Source organism: Mustela lutreola, chromosome 1, assembly GCF_030435805.1.
Source record: "Mustela lutreola isolate mMusLut2 chromosome 1, mMusLut2.pri, whole genome shotgun sequence".
Lineage (NCBI taxonomy): Eukaryota > Metazoa > Chordata > Mammalia > Carnivora > Mustelidae > Mustela > Mustela lutreola.
In genome coordinates, this window is record NC_081290.1 from 146,625,947 (window position 1) to 146,648,648 (window position 22,702).

Sequence of the window (22,702 nt, forward strand, 5' to 3'; positions counted from 1 at the left end):
TTGGAGTTACAAGGATGGTTCAACATCTGTTTGTCAATCACTGTAATATAACACATTAAGTTATATGATCATCTCAAGAGATGCAGAAAAAAAATTTGTGCCAAATTCAACATCCATTCATGATAAAAACTCAACAAAATGGGGATAAAGGGAACATACCTCAACATAATAAAGCCTATATATGACAAATGCACAGTAAGATGAAATGGTGAAAAGCTGAAAGCTTTTCCTCTCTATCAGGAACAAGGCAAAGATACCCACTCTCTCCACTCTTATTCAGCATAGTACTAGAAGCCTCAAACACACCAAGTAGGAAAGAAAAAGAATTAAAGGGCATCCAAATAGTAAAGGAGAAGTAAAATTGTCACTGTTTTCAGATGACATGATTCTGTATATTAGAAAACTCTGAAGACTCTGCCAAAAAACTATCAGAACTATAAATGAATTCAGTAAAGTTGCAAGATACAAATCAACATGTAGAATTCAGTTATATTTCTATAACCTAATGAACTATCAGAAAAATAAATTTTAAAAAACAATCCCACTTACAATGACATCAAAAAGAATAAAATACCTAGGAATAAATTTAACCAAGAAGGTGAAAACTATACTTAACACTATAAAACCCTGAGAAAAGAAATTGAAGAAAACATAAATAAATGGAAAGATATTCTGTGCTCATGAATTGAAAGAGTAAATATTCCTAAAATGTCCATACTACCCCCAAAATTCTACAAATTCAATATAATATCTATGGCATTTTTTTGCAGAACTATAAAAAATAATTACAAAATTTGTATGGAACCACAGAAGACCCCAAATAGAAAAAGAAAGAACAAAGCCAGGCACCTGGATGGCTCAGTCGGTTAAGCATCTGCCTTCAGCTCAGGTCATGATCCCAGAGTCCTGGGATCAAGCCCCATATCGGGCTTCCTACTCAGCAAGGAATCTGTTTCTCCCTCTCCCTCTGCCCCTCCCCCACCCCTACTTGTGCTCTCTTGCTGGGTCTCTCTCTCAAATAAATAAATAAAATCTTAAAAAAAAAAAAAAAAAAACAACACAAAGCTGGAGGTATCAGGCTTCTTGATTTCAAACTATACAACAAAACTGTAACAACCAAAACAGTGTGGTATTGGTATTAAAAACAGACACACAAATTAATGAAATATATGGAGAACCCCAAAATAAACCTATGTATATATAATCAATTAATTCATGACAAAAGGAGACAAGGATATACAATAGGGAAAGAACTGTCTCCTGAATAAACACTGTTGGGAAAACTGGACAACCACATGCAAAAGAATAAAACTGGACCACTTTCTTACACCATAAAAAAAATTAACTCAAAATGGATTAAAGTCTTGAATGTAAAACCAGAAACGATAAAACCCCCAGAAGAAAACATAGATGGTAAGTTCCTTGACATTGGTCTTAGCAGTGTATTTTTGGATCTGAGTCCAAAAGCAATGTGCCACCAAAGCAAAATAAGTGATTGGAACTACATCAAACCATAGCTAAGGAAACCAGAAACAAAATACAAAGGCAACCTTCTTAATTGGAGAAGATATTTACAAATCATATATCCAGTAAGAGACTAATATTCAATATATATCACAACTCACACAACTCAATAACAACAAAAATCAGATTAAAAAATGGGCAGAGAATCTGAATTGACATTTTTCCAAAGAAGACATACAGGTGGCCCATGGCACATAAAAAGATGCTCGATATCAATAATCATTAAGGAATTTCAAATCAAAACCACAATAAGGTATCATCTCATACTTATAAGAATGGCTATTATGAAAAAGACAAGAAACAACTTGTGTTGGAGAGGTTGTAGAGAAAAGGGAACCATTATGCACTGTTGGTGGGAATATAAATAGATACAAACACTATGGAAAACAGTATGGAGTTTCCTCCAAAAATTAAAAATAGAATTGCTATATGATCCAGTTCTGGATTTTTATCTGAAGAAAATGAAAGCACTGAATTGAAGAGATACCTGAACCTCTATGTTCATTGCAACACTGCTTATAATAGCCAACATGTGAAAGTGTCCATCAATGGATGAACGGATAAGATATGGTATATATACACAGTGGGATACTACTCAGAGGCAATCTTGCCATATGCAACATCATGGATAGACTTTGAGGGTATTATGCGAGGTGAAATAAGTTAAAGAAAGATAAATATTGTATGATTTCACTTATATGTGGGATCCAAAAACAAAACAAAATTCATAGATACGAAGGACAGATTGGCGGTTATCAGAGGGAGAGAGGGGTTAGAGTGTGCAAAAAGGGGCAAGGGGGTCAGTTATATGGTGAAAATGGTAACTAGACTTATTGTGGTGATCTTTTGTAATGTATGCAAATGTCAAATTGTTATGGTGTACACCTGAAGCTAATATAATGTTATATAATAATTTTACCTCAATAGTAATAAGAAGAAGTTAAACTGTGTCAGTGGTAACACTGAAAATTCAAAGCTATTGAACTGAGCATTCTGAGAAAATTAATTTGTGATTGAAATGTACCAAAGTACTGCTAGCTTATTGGACAAGAATATAGGCCTATAAATCACAGGGCCTGGATTCTAGTCTTGGATTTGCCACAACTAATTGTGACTATATAGGGCCTTGGAGCCAAGGCTTGCTTGTTTATTGGCTACTGAGCATCCATCTCCCCATTCTTTGGTAACAGCGCCACAGTTTTATCCAGTAGAATAACTCCTTCTCCATGTATACATTTTAGTTATCAAAATCCCCTAATTAAGGGGGTAGGGGTTGGGCACATAATCTCAATAAGGCAAATTGGATCTTTTTTCACAGGACTTTGAAACCTGATCAAAATGATGTAAAAGTGGGATGAGACTGGAAGTTCTTTCTAGTCAGAGTAAGTGGCAAAAAAAGATACCTAAATTGGAAATGAAAAAGCAAAACTATCCCTACTTGCAGATGACATGATTCTAAATATAGAAAATCCAAAGAATTTTTTAACAAACCAAAAAATTACTAGAACTAATAGACAAGCATAGCAAAGTTGCAGGCTTTCATGACCCACACATAAATACAGCTTTGTTTCTAGAAACCAGCAATGAAAAATCTGAAAGGAAATTAAGAAAAAATTCCATTTACAATAGCATCCAAAAGAAGAAAATATCTGGGAACAAATTTAACAAGGAAGTGAAACACTTAAACAGTGAAAACTATAAAACATTGATGAAACAAATTTGAAAAGACATAAATAAATGGAAACACAGGCTACGTTCATAAATTGGAAGACTTGATATTAACAAGGCGTTACTACCTAGAGTGATCTACAAATTCTGTGCAATCCCTATCAAAATTCCAACAGGCTTTTTGCAGGAATGGAAAAAGCAATCTTTGAGTTTGTATTAAATTGAAAGGTACCCTGAATAGCCAAAATAATCTTTTAAAAGAACAAAGTTGGAGGATTTACACTTCCTTATTTCAAAATTGACTTTGAAGCTACAGTAATCATATCAGAATGGTACAGGCATAAAGGTCAGACACATAAACTAATGGGATATAACTGACAAATCAGAAATAAACCTTCATATGTATATGGTAAATTGACTTGGGACAAGAATCCAAAGACTATTCAGTGGGGAAAGAATAGTCTTTTCAACATACGGGGTTGGGAAAATTAGATATCCACATGCAAAAGAAAAGAATGAAATTGGACCCCTACCTTTGTATATACCTTTTCTATATACAAAAATTAATACAAACTAGATCAAAGATCTAAATATTGGAGCTAAAACTATAAATCACTTGGAAGAAAACATAATGGACAGCCTTCACAACATTGGATTTGGCAATAATCTCTTGGATTTGACACCCAAGAGTATAGACAAAAAAAGATAATAAATTGAAATCCATCAAAATTTTAAACATTTGTACATTAAAGGACACTATCAAAAAAGTGAAAAATACAGAGAAACTATCTGTAAATCTTGTATCTGATAAGGGTTGATTATCTAGGATATATAAATAACAAATCAACAAAAACAAACAAATCAGTTAAAAATTGGGCAAAGGATTTCAATACACATTACACCAAATAAGATATGCAAATGGCCAATCAGCTCATGAAAAGATGTTCCACATCACTAGTTATTAGAGAAATGCAAATCAAAACCAAAATGAGTCATCACTTCACACTCATTAGGATGACTATTATCAAAATAATAGAAAATTAAAAATGTTGGCCAAGACCTGGAGAAATTAGAACTCTTGTGCATTGTTTGTGGAAATGTAAAAATAAAATGGTGCAGATGCAGTTTGGTAGTTCCTCAAAAAGTTAAATATAGAATTACCATATGATCCAGCAATTCCACTTCTAGGTATGTAGCCAAATAAATTAAAAGCAAGGACTTAAACATTCTTGTATGCCAGTGTTCATAGCACTATTGACAATAGTAAAAGCTGTAAGCAACCCAATGCTCATCAAAGGAACAGACAAACAAAATATAGTATATACATATAATGAAGTATTATTCAGCCTTAAAAAAAAGAATAAGATTCTGATAGAAGTTCCAACATAAATGAATCTTGAAAATATTATGCTAAGTAAAATAAGCCAGGCAAAAAAAAGGACAAATATTGTTTGATTCCACTTATATGATGTACTGAGACTAGGCAAATTTATAGACAGAAAGTAGAACAGAGGTTACCAAGAGCTGCAGGGTGGGAAGGATGGGGAATTGTTTAATAGATACTGAGTTTCTGTTCAGGATGTTGAAATAGTCTTGAAATGGATAATAGTAATGTTTTCACAACACTGTGAATATATTTAATGCCACTGAATTACACACTTAAAAATGGTTAAAATGAAAAAAAAAATTATTTTGTATATATTAGAACAATTTTAAAAATCCACAACCAGAAGAAAAATAGTAATGACCAGCTCACATCTTTAATTTATCAGACCTTCAGGTGACAATACACCATTTAACACATAGTATAAGAACCATATAGTAACATACTCCTGTTTCTCCCCCCACCCAGCCTTTGTGCTATGGCTGTCATACATTATACTTTTACATACATTATACTTTTACATATATTATATTTTTATATATATTATAAATCACATAATATATTATTTTTTTCAGTCACATATCATTTGAAAGAATCTAATAATTTTTTAAAACTTTTATATTTACTCACTTCCTTGCCTTTTCTAACTCTTCATACCTTAGTATAGATCCAGATTTCCATCTGTTGTCATTTCCCTTCTTCCTGAAGACTTCATCATTTTCTGTAGTGCAATCTGCTGTTGAAGAGTTGCTTCAGCTTGCCTGTCTTTGAGGTCTTCATTTTGTCTTCATTGCTGAAACATATTTTTATTGGGTATAGAATTCTGGACTTGATGGGTTATTTTTCTTTCAGTACTCTTGTGTTTTTTGAGCTTAGAATTTGTTGAACTTCTTAGATCTATGGGTTTGTGGTGTTCACCAAGTTTAGAAAAATTTTCAGTTGTAATTTCTTAAAATATTTTTCTATCCATCTTCTTCCAGACTCCAGTAACCTTTGTAATAACAGACTGCCTGAAGCAGTCCTACAACCCAATGATATTCTACTTATCTTTTTAACTCTTTGCCTTTCTTTGTTTTATTTTGGGTAGTTTCTGCTACTCTGTCTTCAGTTTCACTAATTGATTTTTTTAAAGATTTTATTTATTTATTTGAGAGAGAGAGAGAGCACGAGAGAGAGAGAGAGAGAGAGGAGGAGGAGGGACAGAGTGACAAGCAGACCTACCTCCAGCTGAGCAGGAAGCCCAGATCATGACCTGAGCTGAAGTCAAATTCTTAACTAACTGAAATACCCAGGCACCCCTGGGCATATTCTCTTAAGGGTCAAAAACTGAGATGTGTTCTTTCACACACACACCCAAGATCCAACCTCCCACTTTGTCTGTTCTGTGTCCCAGAAAACTGATCTCGGACTGCATGTCACAGGTTCATTTGCCTTCTGGCTTCCTGGTTTGGATTTATCCAAAGGGCATCACCAACAGGAGATCAGAGGTTAGGAAGGTGGAGAGGTCAGGGAAGGATTCCTCTGTCCCTGACTTCAGCTCAGTCCTTATAGCTGTGACACGCTACAGCTGCTGCTTGTCACTTCTATAGGAAGACCCTGTTTCTGAATCTCCATTTCTCACTCAGGGTGCAATACCAACATCCTCTTCCCCTTTACTTTTCAGCTCCCAGGAAGATAACAGCATGGCATCCCTCTGTTGTGAGGCAGTAGGTGCCTCAGCATCCTTTGTCAGTTCCTTAGCCGTGCCCTCAGCTCAAGTATTCCCTTCATTAAAGTCTCTTCAAAATCCAAGTTGAACGTGCCATCTGTTTCCTCCTGACTGATACCTTCTCCTTCTCTATTGTATCAACTGGGGTGGCTAAAGGCAAGCAAGTATAAGAAATATTAGGAAACTTCCACTCGCTAAAAAGTTCAGTTGATTAAAGAACAATGCTAATGAGGCTGAAATTAGTGTCTGGCTGTGCTCCAGGACCACAGGCTGTATCCCTGACCAGCCATTTTACACACCATCAGTTACAAAGGAAGACCATGCCAAAAGACCATGTCACAGACTGACTCTGTGCCAGTCCCTCACCATTTCTAGGAACATATTTCAAAAACTAGCTGTTCATTGAGATAGCTTCAAAATCCTCTTTGTTCCCCAAAGACAGCTTTTGTAATGTGATTCTAATGAAAATTTTATATGGAGCATTTTAAATCATAAAGCCATACCTGTCAATATCTTTGTCAAGGAAACACTTTCATTTGCTTACTTAATCTGTAAATAATTCACAATAACATAGGTTAAAATTCAAGCTTATTGAAATATGTCTTATATTGGTAATGGGATTCAGGGTTTATAATATATATTTAGCTCATTTCTTTAAAAATTTTCAACTGTTACTAAATAAGTGAAACTACATAACTGTTGTTTAAAGAAAGAACAGTTAAAATCTAAAATTAGATTAGTAAAATCTAATATAGTAAAATATATATATATATATAATTTGAAGTAATTCTTTCTTTCTTTCTTTCTTTTGAGACAGAGAGAAAGAATGTGCTTATGCAAGCCAGGAGGGAATGGGAGAGGAAGAAAGAATCTTAAGCAAGTTCCACACCCAGCATGGAGCCCAATGTGGGGCTCCATCTCAAGACCTAAGATCATGGCCTGAGCCAAAATCAAGAGTCAGATGCTTAACTGAAGTGATTTTCTGACTATCAAGTGTAAATGACAAACCTTCCATTTCTTAACGTATTTTCTCCAAACAAAACACTTCTCTCCTCAGTTAGAGCTGCCTTATAGCACCTCAGTCTAACCAGCTGAGCTAACCGGCCGCCTTTAGAGTTGCCTTATAAAACCATGTTGTAATTAGGCCATTGTAAATGTACTATTGTGTTAATATTGCTATACTGAGCTTACTTCTGTGGTGTTAATTTTATATGATTTGAATACATGTAAGGAGGAAGGAAGGGAGACACTGATTTTTTCAGAAATCAGTTTCTGATACTCTCTACTATCAGCAAGAAAGAACTATTTCCACTAAAGTTAAACCTATGGCTTTAGGTAAAATGTGCTGAAATACTAAAGCAAAATATCATTTTATCCTTAATAATGGTGTAATGCTAAGATCACCCATAAGATATTGATCATTTTTATGCATAGTATTTATTCTTAATCACTTTCATAAAACACAATCTGAGTTTTATTTTTTAACAAAACCTTTTGAGTCATTTTGATAAGGTCAACAGAAAGCACAATCTTTTAACATTAGGTGATCAACTTTTTGACAATCGCAGGACCAGCATAGCTAATGGAATAATAGCCTGCAGGGTCCAGCTAAATATGATATACGAACGTAATCAACCTCTGTGATGACTATTCAGAAGTAATCCCTTTAGCTTTGAACTGCAACATATATTTCAACAAGGCAAAAACCATAGGAAGAAATTCTCTGCAGACCGCACTGATACAATACAGCCTTCATATCCTGCTCTATGTGCTTGCTGCTTATAGTGAGTTTTAAATTTAAGGTAATGACTACTGTATATTCATGTGAGCATACAACAATACTTTTGATTTGTTGTGGAAAGGTTGAATCCATTACCAGGGGTCTAGTCTATAAACTCTGATACAACCTTTATGTATGAGTTATTATTTACCCTTTTCTAGAATAAGGCCACTAAAAATGTTTTGCATGCCAAAATTATAAAAACTCATTTACCTTCTCATTCTCAAAAGTGCTAGTCAGTGTCTCCTCCATTTTAATTCACATTCCTCTACCAATACATTTTTAAAATCACATTTGTATATAGTACTGTATTATATGAAAATTACACTCCATTGTTTTCAAGGGAAGTGATGGGATCGTAGATTGATTGCAATTCAGCATTTGCTGACTTACTCTGTGGTTCTTTGGTACAGTGTAGGCTAAGTGGGGGTATAAATAAGATTCTTTTGTTGTCCACCTGAGGGAATCTAGCACTAGAGAGTCTACTGTTAGCAACAGAAAAGTGCCTCTTTCCACTGAAATGGGAGACAGTATAAGCAAATATCATACTCTCAAATTTGTATTGATTCTGGTCTTCTTGTCGGAGTGGTAATGGTCCCAATTTTCCAGCTTCCTTGAAGTCCTACAGATCAAACATCACAAATCACATTCTAAGTCAAACCCACAGTACAAAACCTAGGTTAGGAATCAAAATGAGTGCTTTTGCAATAGTGTAACCAAGAACAAACAGTTCTGTGGTGCTCTCCTTGTTGCAAATGAATAGAAGTATCAGAACACCTGAATGGTGAGCTCAGGTATTCCTGGGTATAAATGAATCATTGCTAAGGTTTCCCAGCACAGAGGGAATGTGACTGTCTTTTATTTAAACAAGCAACTGTGGCCTAAGTTTGGTAAAAGAATAGCTACAGACACAGCTATTCTTCCCAGAGAACCCACTTGGGAAATTGTCCCAATAAAAATCACCTTTCCTCAGCATCTGGAGAATGAATGCAAAACAATTATTTGAGACAAACCAGGCGTAATTTTAAACTTGGAAAATCCAGAAAAGACTTTCCCAGCTTAAGAGATATTGTTACATCTTGGGGCGCCTGGGTGACTCAATGGATTAAAGCCTCTGTCTTCGGCTCAAGTCGTGATCCCGGGGTCCTGGGATAGAGCCCCGCATAGGGCTCTCTGCTCCGCGGGGAGCCTGCTTCCTCCTCTCTCTCTGCCTGCCTCGCTGCCTGCCTGTGATCTCTGTCTGTCAAATATATAAATAAAAATCTTTAAAAAAAAAAAAAAAAGAGAGAGATTGTTACATCTTGCCAAACCAAAGGGAATGCTGAGTTTAAGACATTACACAGTACAAAATTGGCATTAGGATGTAGGATGTTCTATATATTGTCATACAATGACAAATATTAAACTAAGAAAACCCAAGGTAGTTCCTTCCCTAAAAGAATGATGTCACTTAAGGTAAAGGCTAAGCTCCTGTTTCAAAGAGTCCCCAAGGTACAGTAGCTTAAGAATACACAAATTTGTTTCTTCCTTAAGTGAGCAGTCTGCATACACAAGGTAGCTCCACAGGCATTTAGGGGACCATGATCTTGTGCTCTGTTGCTCCACCATCCCCTGGAGCCGGGTTTCTCAAAATTGCACTATTGAAATTTTGAACTGGATGATTTTTTTGATGGTGAGAGGGCTGGGGTACAGCTGTCATGGTCACTGCAGGATATTTAGAAGCACCCTTGGCCTCTACCCCATGGATGCCAGTAGCATTTCCACCTACGAGTCATAACAACGAGTAAGTTCTCCAGACATTTCCAAAAGCCACCGTGGGACAAAACCACTCCATAGCGTGTTGTCATTATCTACACATTAGAAACTGAATCATCGGGGTAACGGTTCTATTGTCCAAGATTGAGGAAAAGGGAAAATTTAAGAAGGAATAAATGCCCAATGTCTAACACTCAGACCCAGAAGCAGTGTGTGTTACTTTGTTTACATTCAATGGTGAGAATTTAGTCATGTGGGTACAACTAAATATTTATTTGCTGATAAGGGAGATCTAATGGTGGGGGAGAGGAGGGACTCTGGTAAGTGGGAGGCAAAAAGAATTACTGGAGCCATGTCTTGTGTGGGCAAGAAATGGTGAAATCTGGGGTTAGCCTTAGATGGGAGCATAGGTAAGATAGAGCATATAGAACAAAAACAAGTAGGAAATTAATTGTTAATACAGAGCTTGTGGAAGTTTTTTTCCTATTGTCTTTTATTTCCTCCATGAAACCAGAAATACATCATCACCTGAAAACAATGATCCATGGGCAGGATTAGAGGTTTGGGAAAATAGAAAGTGCTAAATAACCATCTGTGGCAGAAGAATGAATAGACCAGGAATGTTTAATAGGATGGCTATTTAATGTCTATGGCTATGAATTTAAAGTGAGGCTTGGTTTGTCCTGTCACACTGAGGTATATAGTACAGGATAGGAATAAGGAGACAGCTGGATTTATCTAGGGTTATAGTTTTGTCAAGTGAATATGGTGAAGTGGGAAAAGGGCCATGAGGTCAGGCTTTAGGCAAGGGAAAGAAGGGCCATAGAATTTAAGTTAAGTAAGGAAGAGGGGGATCAAAATGGGGAGGAACAATGAAAATGTGGCAGGACTGGGAGTCCCGGGGAAGGAGAGGAATTGCTGGTGTTAGGAAACTAGAAGGAGTGATCTAGAAAGATAAAGCTAGAAGTCAAGTCTTTGAATGTTGGCAACTGAATTTGAGGGGGGCTTGAAGTTATTGCTAATGACAGGGTCTAAGTTTATCCACAAGAATCAATGGCTACAGTAGGGTGTGGGACCAGAGCTAGAAGAACAGCACTCAAGGAATTGAGATCCAGGGTGAAGAATCTTCTGCATGGACATTTAAATTGCAAAATGAAGAAAGTGGTAGTAAGGTACAATGAGCCAATGATAAAAATCAATGGAGAATGAGCCTTGTTGTAGGTAAATCATGATAGTTGAGTGTATAAACTGATGACTAAGTTTTAGGAAGAGAAGGAAAGAAAGTGAATGTCCTGGAGGGAAACGGTAGGGTGTAAGCAGGACACCTATCCATCTCCAGGCCCAATGGTAGCAAGACTGACAAAAAGAAAAGCAAAATAGGCTGCTGTGTTGGAGGTGTCCTCTGAGGACAGCCACGTTTCTGTTAGAGCAAGAAAGTAATGGGAATTTTGGAAAATGGAATAAGAATACAGAGGAAATGTTTCAGGAGTTATGGCAGGAGATGGGGACAAAATACAGAGCTTTGCAGAAAATAAAATATAGGAAATGAAGGGGAATCTGGAGACTGAGGCCTGTGATAAGCAAGAATAAAGAGAATATTATTAGATTAATCCCACTGGATTCAACTTGAAAGTTAAAAGGACAGATACAAAACTTAAGTACAAAATTAACATGCCTATTTATACGTATAAACTTCCCATATCTGATATAATTATTTGGATACTTTATATTGCTCTCTAAATTCATTTTTCTTCCAAGTATTGTCTTAACAAATCATTTTATCCCTCAAAAGGTAGCTATTGGGGGCACCTGGGTGGCTCAGTGGGTTAAAGCCTCTGCCTTCGGCTCAGGTCATGACCTAGGGTCCTGGGATCAAGCTCCGCGTCGGGCTCTCTGCTCGGCGGGGAGCCTGCTTCCTCCTTCTCTCTCTCTGCCTGCCTCTCAGCCTACTTGTAATCTCTGTCTGTCAAATAAATAAATAAAATCTTTAAAAAAAAAAAAGGTAGCTATTGTTGTTACCATTTTATATGTATCACAAGAATTCTGTGGGTTAGGAATTCAAGCATGGTTTGAATGCTAGACACCAGTTGAGGTCACCCAATGGTGATAGTCAGTTGACAGGTGGGCTAGTCTGAGATTCCAAGACAGCTTCCCTCATAGACAGGAGCCTTAGAGGGATGGCCGGAACTCTAGACTCAGCTGCAACTGTCAACTGGAGCATCGTCTATGGGACCTCTCCAGAATGGCAAGGTGGTAGGACTTATTATATGGTGACTTGCTCCCTCCAAAGCAAGCACCCCAAGAGAAACAGAAGGAGGCTATACAATCACTTCTCAGCCTTTTGGCTAAGATCAAGTGTAGAAGGAAGCTGCACAGCTTTTTCTCACCTCGCCTCAAAAATCATGTAACCACTCTCACTGCATCCTAATGAATACAAGAGTCTTAAGCCTAGCACAGGTTCAACAGAAGGTGAATTAGATTGCACCTCTGGGTGGGGGAGTGACAAGTTCATACTGCTGAGGAACATGTAAAGTAGGAGATATCATGTCCATCTTTGACCAATATACTCTGCCTTGGTGACACAAGTGATCCATACAGTTCTGTCATACAGATGATAAGGGTAGATACCTCTGAAAACAATTCCCAGTAAATTGTAAACTGTAAATTGTATTGGTGACAAACACTTGAATTTATACATCTTTTTCCCTGTAGGAGAACCTAGAAAATGCACAGTGGAAAGTTTAAGTCAAGACCCAGATAATTTGGAAGAAGAAAATAGTAGGTATGGTAAATCAAGTAAAAAGTTTCTGTTGCATGCAAATTAAACAAGAGGCTACATATAAACTGTTTCTCCAAACATAAGAAGAATAATTTCATCTAGTACTTGATAATACTGAAACACTATCTTTAAAAAATCACAGATTTAAATATCACATAATATTAAGTGCTTTTTATCTTTTAAGCTACGTCTGAAAATTACAAAATAACTAAATGTCTTTCAAGTGAATTTTTTTTACTTTCTGCCTCAATGTAAAATTAAATTTTGTAATTTATTTGTTTCAGATTTCCAGATAATCAAAAAAATGAGACTTAAACCAGCTTTGGATTCATCAACAAAGCAAGAAGAGATCTATCATGTCACCTTCATCTTCAGTAACTGTAATAGGAGTATGTTACAAGTAATACAGATAAAATTATAATAAATCTATGACTATGTTTAGATTGGATTTTGTATTGCAGTGTATTACCACAAATTTAATCTAACTCATCTAAATTCATGAAAATAATAATACATCTCAAATGCTTAGAAATATCAACAATTATTCTTAGAACAAATTGTAAAATTTTCCTTTTATCCACTATTCCACAAGGAAGAGTGTTATTATAGAATCAAAATTTGGTTATATCTAATGAGAAAATCATTTTAAACTTAAGGAAATCTATGCTGAATAAATACGGGAAAAATATTAAAATTTCAGGAAGCTTTTTCAACATAGATGAAAGGACTATAAGCAGTGAAGACCCTCATATTGTACCATTTAAAATAGTTTCTGGGGGTGCCTGGGTGGCTCAGTGAGTTAAGCCGCTGCCTTCGGCTCAGGTCATGATCTCGGGGTCCTGGGATCGAGTCCCGCATCGGGCTCTCTGCTCAGCGGGGAGCCTGCTTCCTCCTCTCTCTCTCTGCCTGCCTCTCTGCCTACTTGAGATCTCTCTCTGTCAAATAAATAAATTTAAAAAAAATAAAAAAATAAAATAGTTTCCTTTACAGAGGTAAAGCAAACTACCTCTGGAAAGAAGACTTCTGTTTCCTCTACTCACACCACTTCTGACACCAAACACATGATATTTTACACACCAAGCAATTCTCCAGTTCTCAATAGATAGACTGGGTGTCTTACAATTTAACTCAACTCTGACACTAACTGCCAGGAATTAGCACAGATCCCAGATTAAGGGACCATTTCACAAGACTGGTTCCCACCATAAATGCCAATAAATCCCAGAGTGTCACTTACACTCTGACTGACTTGGTTACATACTGGGGATTCCCACGACCCTCTTCCTTAACATCAAAAATTTGCTATATCAGCTCCCGGAACTCAGGGTAAGGTATTTACATTGCCAGTTTATTATGAAAAATGCAATACAAGATAGAGATAAGCAGCCAAGTAGAAGAGATACATTGGCAAGATATGGGAGAGGGGGTCCGAACTTCCAGGCCCTCCCTGGGTGCATCACCCTCCCAGCACCTCTGTGCATTCACCAACCCAGAAGCTCTCCAAATCCTTTCAAATCCTGGGGTTTGTATGGAGACTTCACAATATAGATATGATTGATTAATCACTGGCCATTACTGATTAACTCTTCAAAGATCAGAGGATGGGGCTGAAAGTTTCAATCCTCTAACCATGTGGTAGGCTCCCCTGGCAACCAGACCCCACCCTTAAGGGCTTTCCAAAAGTCACCTCATTAACATAAACTCCAGTATAATTGAAAGAGTCTTGTTATGAATGACAAAAGATGATCCCTTCACCTTTATCATTCCAGACCTATTTCAGGAACTGGGGACAAAAAACAAAAACAAAAACAAAAACAAATATTATAACAAAAGATGTTCCTTTGACCTTTAACTCTCTAGAGCTGTTTATGGAACCAGGGACAAAACCCAAATGTTAATTTATTGTGTTATATTAGGAGCTCCATGCTAGGAATCAGGGACAAAGACTAAATATTTATTTCTTACAATATTACATTATACTGTGTAGAACTGTATTTTATGATACTTTTAGCTGATCATATATAGTTGAACCTTGAACAACACAGGTCTGAACTGTGTAGATCCACTTATATGTGCATTTTATATATATAAATATAGTACAATACTGTGTATTTTGTCTTCCTTATGATTTTCTTAATATTTTCTTTTCTCCAGTTTATTTTTTTCTAGCTTAATTTCTCTAACTTACTTTATATAATACATATAACATACAAAATATGTTTTAATCAACTGTTTATGTTATCAGTAAGGCCTCCAGTAAACATTAGGCTATTAGTAATTAAGCTTTGGAGGAGTCAAAATTATATGTGGATTTTGATTGGGGAGGGGATTGGTGCTCCTAACCCCCACTTCGTTCAAGGATCAACTATATAGTAAAATATGTCCATGTCAATTTTAAAAGATTAAGAAAATTCTTCAGTCTTAGGCCCCTCCCATAATGTGACTTACCATAATAAATGAGCTGAAACCAATGGTTTTCTATACAAGAGCAAAATCTCTGTGTTCCCCACCTCACATTATCTGATCAGATAGAACTATAAGATAGGTTCAAACAGAGGGGCTTGTATATCTAATCTTGGGTTGGAGAATGCCTTCCTAACTAAGAAATTAACAGAATTAACAATAACTACAACCTACGTGATTACATTAAAATATTCATACAGTGAAAATGTCACTAAACAAAGTTAAAAGATCAATGACAGAAGAATTTGCAACAACAATAAAAAAAAAAACTAATGCTCATTAAAAATAACTTAGGAAAAAAGATTAATAAAGAAGAAGAGGAGGAGGAAGAAGAGGGAAAGAAAAAGGCAATCTAATAAATTAAAGGACAGAGCATACCACTGGAGTTCACATTTGTTTTCAGCTTAAAATAAACTTACATTTTATGTAAGCCTATGGTAACCACAAAGCAAAAGCCTATAGTAGTTACACAGGACATAAGGGAATATGAGCATAACACTACAGAAAATCATCAAATCACAAAGGAAGAGAGCAAGAGAAGAAGAAAGAAATGAAAGAATTATAAGGCAGCCAGAAAACAAGTTTGAAAATGGCAAAAAGTCCAATCTATCAATACTTATTTTAAGTGTAAATGGACTAAATACTCCAATCAAAAGACATTGAATGGCTAAATGGATGAAAAACAAAACAAAACCCAACTATATATCACCTATAAGAGACTCTACTCAGCTTTAAGGATACACAGGACTGCCAGTAAAGAGATGAGAAAGAATGTTACATGAAAATGGAAACCAAAAGAAAGCTAGGATAGCTATATTTATATAAGACAAAATAGACTCTAAGTCAAAGAATGTAACAGGAGACAAAGAAACACATTATGTGATAATAAAGGGAACAATCCAACAAGAGGGCATAACATTTGTAAATATTTATGCACCCAACATAGTAACACCTAAATATAGAAGGAAAATATTAACAGACCTAAAGGGAGAAATAGACAGCAATACAATAATACTAGGGAACTTTAATACCCCCACTTTCATCAATAGATAGATCATCAAGACAGAAAATCAATAAGGAAACATTGGCCTTAAATGACACATTAGACCAGATGAACAGACATATCCAGAACATTTCATCCAAAGGAAACAGAGTTACACATGGAACATTCTCTGGGATATATCATATGTTAGGCCACAAAACACATGTTTAAAAATTTAAGGTGGAAAACATATTAAGCATCTTTTCCACCCACAATCGTATAAAACCCAAGATCAATTACAAGAAGAAAGCTGGAAAAATCACAAATATGAGGAGAGTAAACAACTTGCTACTGAACAACCAATTGGTCAACAAAGAAATCAAAGAAATTTTAAAAATACCTTGAGACTATTGAAAATGGAAACACAGCACACCAAAATTTAAGGGATGCAGCAAAAGCAGTTCTAAGAGGGAAGCTCAAAGTGATAAATGCCTGCATTAAGAGGGGTGGAAAAAAGATCTCAAACAACCTAACTCTATACCTCAAGGAACTAAAAAAACAACAAATGCAGCCCAAAGTTAGTAGAAAGAAGGAAATAACAAAAATCAGAACAGAAATAAATGAAATAGAGACTGAAAAGACAATAGAAAAGACCAATGAAAATAAGAGCTGGGGTTTTTTGAAAAAATAAAATAGACAAAACTTTAGCTGGACTCACCAAGAAAAAAAGGAAGAGGATTCAAGTAAACAAAACCAGAATTGAAAGAGTAAATGTTACAACTGAAAACACAGAAATACAAAGAGTTGTGAGACTGCTATAAGCAGTTATACACTAACAAACTAGACAATCTAGAAAAAAAGGAGAAATTACTAGAAACCTAAAACCTACCAATACTGAATCATGAAATAGAAAACCTGAATAGACCAATTACTAGTAAGGAGATTGAATCAGTTAGTAGAAACTCTCAACAAACAAAAGCCCAGGACTGATGTCTTCACTGTTAATTTCTACCAAATATTTTTATTTTTTTCATATTAAGTAATTAATTTATTTGTTTGTTTATTTTCTCACCAAATTTTTATTTAAGTTCTAGTTAGTTGACATACAGTGTAATACTGATTTCAGGAGTAGAATTTAGTGATTCATCACTTACATGCAGCACCTAGTTGTTCATCATAACAAGTGCCCTCCTAATGCCCATCACCCTTCTAACCCTACCCCATCCACCTCTCTCCATCAACCCTCAATTTGCTCTTTATCATTAAGAGTTTTATGGGCCCCTCGGTGGTTCAGTTGGGTAACCATCTGCCTTTAGCTCAGATCATGATCTAGATCCTGAGATTGAGCTCTTCTCAGGCTTCTTTCTCAACAGGGAGTCTGCTTCCCTCTTTCTTCCTCTCTCTCTCTCTCTTTCTATCCCTCTCCACTGCTCATTCTCTCTCTCTCTTAAATACATAAAAAAAATTTTTAAAAAAGAGTCTCTTACGGTTTGCTTCCCTCTCTCATTTTTCCTCTTCCCATATATTCATCTGTTTTGTTTCCTAAATTCTACATATAAATGAAATCATATGGTATTTGTCTTTCTCTGACTAATTTATTTTGCTGAGCATAATACACTCTAGTTCTATCCATGTCGTTGCAAATGCCAAGACTTCATTTTTTATGGCTGAGTAATATTCCATTATATACATATATCACATTTATTCATTCATCAGTTGAATACTTCTACCAAATATTTTTTAAAGAATTAGGATCAATCCCTCTCAAACTCTTCCAAAAAATACAATGGGGAACAACGCAAAACTCCTTCTATAAGGCCAGCATTACACTGATGTTAAAAACACTAGAAGAGAAGAAAATTACAGACCAATATCCCTGATGAACATAGATGTAAAAATCCTCAACAATGCATTAGCAAACTGAACACAACATATTAAAAAGATCATATACCATGATCAAGCAGGATTTATTCCAAGAATGCAAAGATGATTCAAAAACTGAAAATCTATTACTGTGTTACATCATGTTAACAAAATGAAGGGTAAAAATCTTATGATCATCTTAATAGATGCAGAAAAAGCACTTGAGAAAACTTAACATCAATATATAATAAAAATACTCAACAAAGTGAGTGTAAATGGAATATACCACAACATAACAAAGGCTATATATGACACGCCCATAGCAAGTATCATACTGAAAAACTAAAACCTTTTCCTCTAAGATGAGGAATAAGACAGGATGCCCACTTTTATTCAACGTAGTCCTAGCCCACAGCAACTAGTCAAGTAAAAGAAAGAAAAGGCATTAGACAGGAAAGAGTAACACTTTCTATTTGTAGTTTCTATTTTCTATTGCAAAATACATGATTCTATATGTAGAAAGCCCAAAAGACTCCACTAAATAACTCTCAGGACTAATAATAAATTCAATAAAGCTGCAGTATAGGGTATCAATATACAAAAGTCAGCTATGTGTTTATAAACTAATAATTATCAGAAAGAGGAATTAAGACAGTATTTGCATGGCATCTAAAAGAACTGAATACCTAGGAATGAATTTAAGCAAGGAGGTGAAAAACATGTACACTGAAAACTATAAGATATTGATAAAAGAAACTGAAGAAGACACAAATAAATGGGTAGATAATTCTATGCTCAAGGATTAAAAGAATTAATATTGTTAAAATATCCTTTTCCTCAAAGCAATCTACAGATTTAGTGCAGTCCCTATCAAAAGTCCAATGACATTTTTCACAGAAATAGATAAACTATCCTAAAATTTCTATAGAATCACAAAGTCTCTGAAGCTAAAGTATTCTTGAAGAACAAAGCTGGAAGCATAGTACTTTCTGATTTCAAAGTATATTACAAAATTATAGTAAAGTAGCATAATAGTGGCATAAAAACAGATCAATAAAACATAACAGAGAGCTCAGAAATAAAACCATGCATATATGACCAATTAATTTACAACAAAGGAACCAAGAATATACAACAGGGAAAGGATAGTCTTGTCTTTCTTTCTTTCTGTCTGTCTTTCTTTCTCTCTTCCTTTTCTTAGGATGGTCTCTTCAATAAAAGATTTGAGAAAACTGGACAGTCATATGCAAAAGAATGAAACTAGACCACTGTTTTACACCAACCACAAAAATAAACTCCAAATTTATTAAAGAATGTAAGACCTGAAAACATAATACTCCTAGAGGAAAACATAGATGGTAAGCTCTCTGACATCAGTCTTGAATGTGGTTTTGTATTTGACGCCAAAAGCAAAGGCAATAAAAGCAAAATAAACAAGTGGGACTATCTTAAACTAGAAAGCTTTTGTGCTGTAAAGGAAAGCATTAACAAAATGATAAGACAACTTAAATGGGAGGAAAATATTTACATATCATTTACTTAATAAGGGATTAATATCTAAAATATAATACCTCATAGCAAAAACAATTCAATTTGAAAAGGAGCAGAGGAACTGAACAGACATTTTTCCAAAGAAGACATACAGATGTCCAACAGGTACATGAAAAGATGCTCAACATCACTAATCATCAGACAAATGCAAATCAAAACCACATTGAGATATCACCTCACACCTGTTAGAATGGCTATTACCAAAAAAAAACAAGAGATAAGTGTTGGTAAGGATGTGGAGAAAAGAAAGAAAATTGCTATCTCAAAAGATATATGCACCTCCATGTTCATTGCAGCATTATTTATGATAGCTAAGACATCGAAACAACCTAAGTTTCCATTGATGGATAAATGTATAAAGAAATGTGATATATAAGCAAATATATAATACGTGTGTGTGTGTGTGTGTCTCATTCATTCCATGCACACAGACAAAATTGAATTTTATTCGGCCATCAAAAAGAAAGACATTCTGCCATTTGCAACAATAGTGTTGGACCTTAAGGGCGTTATGGTAAGTAAAATAAATCAGACAAACACTATATGATCTCACTTATATCTGGAATCAAAAAAACAAAAACTCATAGATACAGAGAATATATTGGTAGTTGCCAGAGGCAGAGTGGGTAATGTTCAAAATGGGTGAAGGTGGTCAAATGATACAAATGTCTAGTTATAAAATAAATAAGGGGCACCTTGTTGGTTCAGTCAGTGGAGCACGCAACTCTTGATCATGGGGTTGTGAGTTCAAGCCCCATGTTGGATATTTAAAAATTATTTTTTTTAAAAATCTAAATAAATATAATAACAAAATAAGTTCTGGGGATTAAATGTAAAACATGGTGACTATAGTTACCAATGCTATATCATATATTTGAAAGCTTCTAACAGAATAGATCTTAAAAGTTCTCATCACAAGGGATAAAACAAATTTGTAACTGTGAGGTGATGGATGATAACTTACTGCAGTAATCATTTTACAATATATATGTATATGTATATATATATGAATCAAATCATTGTGTCATACACTTAAAACTGATACAATGTTATATGTCAATGATATGTCAATAAAATTGGAAAAAATTAAAAAGTTCTTTAAAAAGGAAAATTAAAAGACAGATCACAAGCTAGAAGAAAATATTTGCAAAAACCTATCTGATAAGGACTTGTGTATATATGACTCTTATATGCAAATATATAAAGACTCATAACTCAATAAGTCAAAGAATGTAAAGTAAGTCACTGAGGAAAGATTTGAAAAGATATTTCACCAAAGAAGACACATAGATAGCAAATAAGCACATGAAAAGTTCCTTAACACCATTAGAGAAATGCAAATGAAAACCACAATATCACACTAAGTGCCTTAGAAAATGGCTACAACTTAAAAGTCTGACATTTCCAAGCATTGAAAAGATGTGGAGCATCTAGAACTCTCAAAATCACTAATGGAAATGCAAAATTGTACAGCTGTTTTGGAAAAGTAAGTTTAGTAGTTCGTTATAAATTTAAGCACATACCATAAGACCCAGCAAACCACACTTAGTTATTTACCCAAAAGAGATGAATCACACACAATTCTGTGTGAATTCACACATAGACCTGTGTGTAAATATTTATATCAATTATATTCAAAATGGCCAAAAAGTGGATATAACCAAAATATGCATCTACTGGTGAATAGATTAAAAAAATTGTGATATATCATATAGAATGAAATATAACTCAGCAATAAAATGAAAGCAACTATTAATAAACATAACAAGATGAATTTCAAAAACATTATGCTAAGTGAAAGAAGCCAATCACAAAAATTACATTTATATAATATTCTAGAAAAGCCAAAACTGTAGAACAGAAGTCAAATTGATGGCTGCCAAGAGCAGGAGATAGAGGAAGGCAAGTAACTGTAAAAGGACATGAGAGATTTGGGGGGCTATAGAAATGTTCTCTATCTTGATTGTACAACTATATACATTACTCAAAGTTTATTGAGCTATATACATTGAAGAGGAATTTTTCTACATCAGCTATAATACAATAAATCTGACTTAAATAAAAACAAAAAGGGACATGTGGCTATAGAGTAAATTCAACCTAATCACACTGTTATTTCAATATAATTGTTTGTACCTGTAGATATGTCTATATGTATGAGTATAGAAAAAGGTCTTAAATAATCTAAGCCAAATTGTGAACTCAATTATCTCTAAGGAATGGGAAACTGGGAATGATTTTATTTTTTATACTTCTGTATTAGTTAAATTTTTTTCACATGTAAGACTGTATGTGCTGTGGGTATTCATTTTAACAATAAAAAATATTAAAGACAAAGAAGATTCTTCTACCATGGTATAAAGTGTTTTCTTAAACATTTTCATTAAAAATATCCTATCTCAGGGGCACCTGGGTGGCTCAGTGGGTTAAAGCCTCTGCCTTTGGCTCAGGTCATGATCCCAGGATCCTGGGATCGAGCCCCACATCGGGCTCTCCACTCAGCAGGGAGCCTGCTTCCTCCTCTCTCTCTCTCTCTCTGCCTGCTGCTCTGCCTACTTATGCTCTCTGTCTGTCAAATAAATAAATAAAATCTTCAAAAAAAAAAAAGAATTTTAAAAAATATCCTATCTCATATGACTCTACTTAAGAAGGAAGTCTACAGGTGGTTGGATGGCCCAGTTGGTAAGCGTCTGCCTTGGGCTCAGATCATCATCCCAGGGCCCTGGGATTTAATCCCAACTAGGGCTCCCAGCTCAGCAGGGAGTCTTTTTCTCCCTCTCCCTTTGCTTCTCCTTGCCCTGTTCACTCTCTCTCTCTCTCAAATAAATAAATAAAATCTTTAAATAGATAAATAAATAGTAAGTTTAACATGAGAAAAATTTTTCCCTTCATGAGAACAATTCTAGCTTTGAAGTTCTAAATTCAAGTTACAGATATTTTTTTCCTCTTGAAGCTTTTTCTGTAACAACAGCCTTTTATGGTTAATGTCTTCTTAATTTTAAGATGTCTTAAAACTACGTCTGGAAAGTTTTGTGAGAATATTTTTAATCAAAATGCCCACATCTCTGCAAACACTTCAGGAAAATTAGATCAAACATACCCTCTTGGGAAGGTCAACTGAAACCAGAATATACAATCAAATGACAGTCACCCTGCTATCCCTTCTTATGGATCTAATTATAAGGTTTCTCTGGTAGTTTCTCTTTAAATTTCAATTTGGGGGGCGCCTGGGTGACTCAGTAGTT

The 22,702-nt window shown here is 35.1% G+C and overlaps 1 protein-coding gene across 4 annotated transcripts in view; it reads left to right on the forward strand.

Annotated features, from left to right (window-relative positions):
• The window catches only part of TTC29 (tetratricopeptide repeat domain 29), a 245,922-nt gene extending 224,117 nt beyond the window's left edge, over positions 1-21,805 (forward strand). For all 4 annotated transcript variants that reach the window (XM_059175912.1, XM_059175927.1, XM_059175903.1 and 1 more), the window contains 2 exons: positions 12,532-12,601; positions 12,883-21,805. In XM_059175912.1, the coding sequence (XP_059031895.1) occupies positions 12,532-12,601; positions 12,883-12,913 (101 nt within the window). In that variant the 3' untranslated portion in view covers positions 12,914-21,805. The remainder of the gene's footprint in view (positions 1-12,531; positions 12,602-12,882) is intronic.
• The last annotated feature ends 897 nt before the right edge of the window (positions 21,806-22,702 follow it).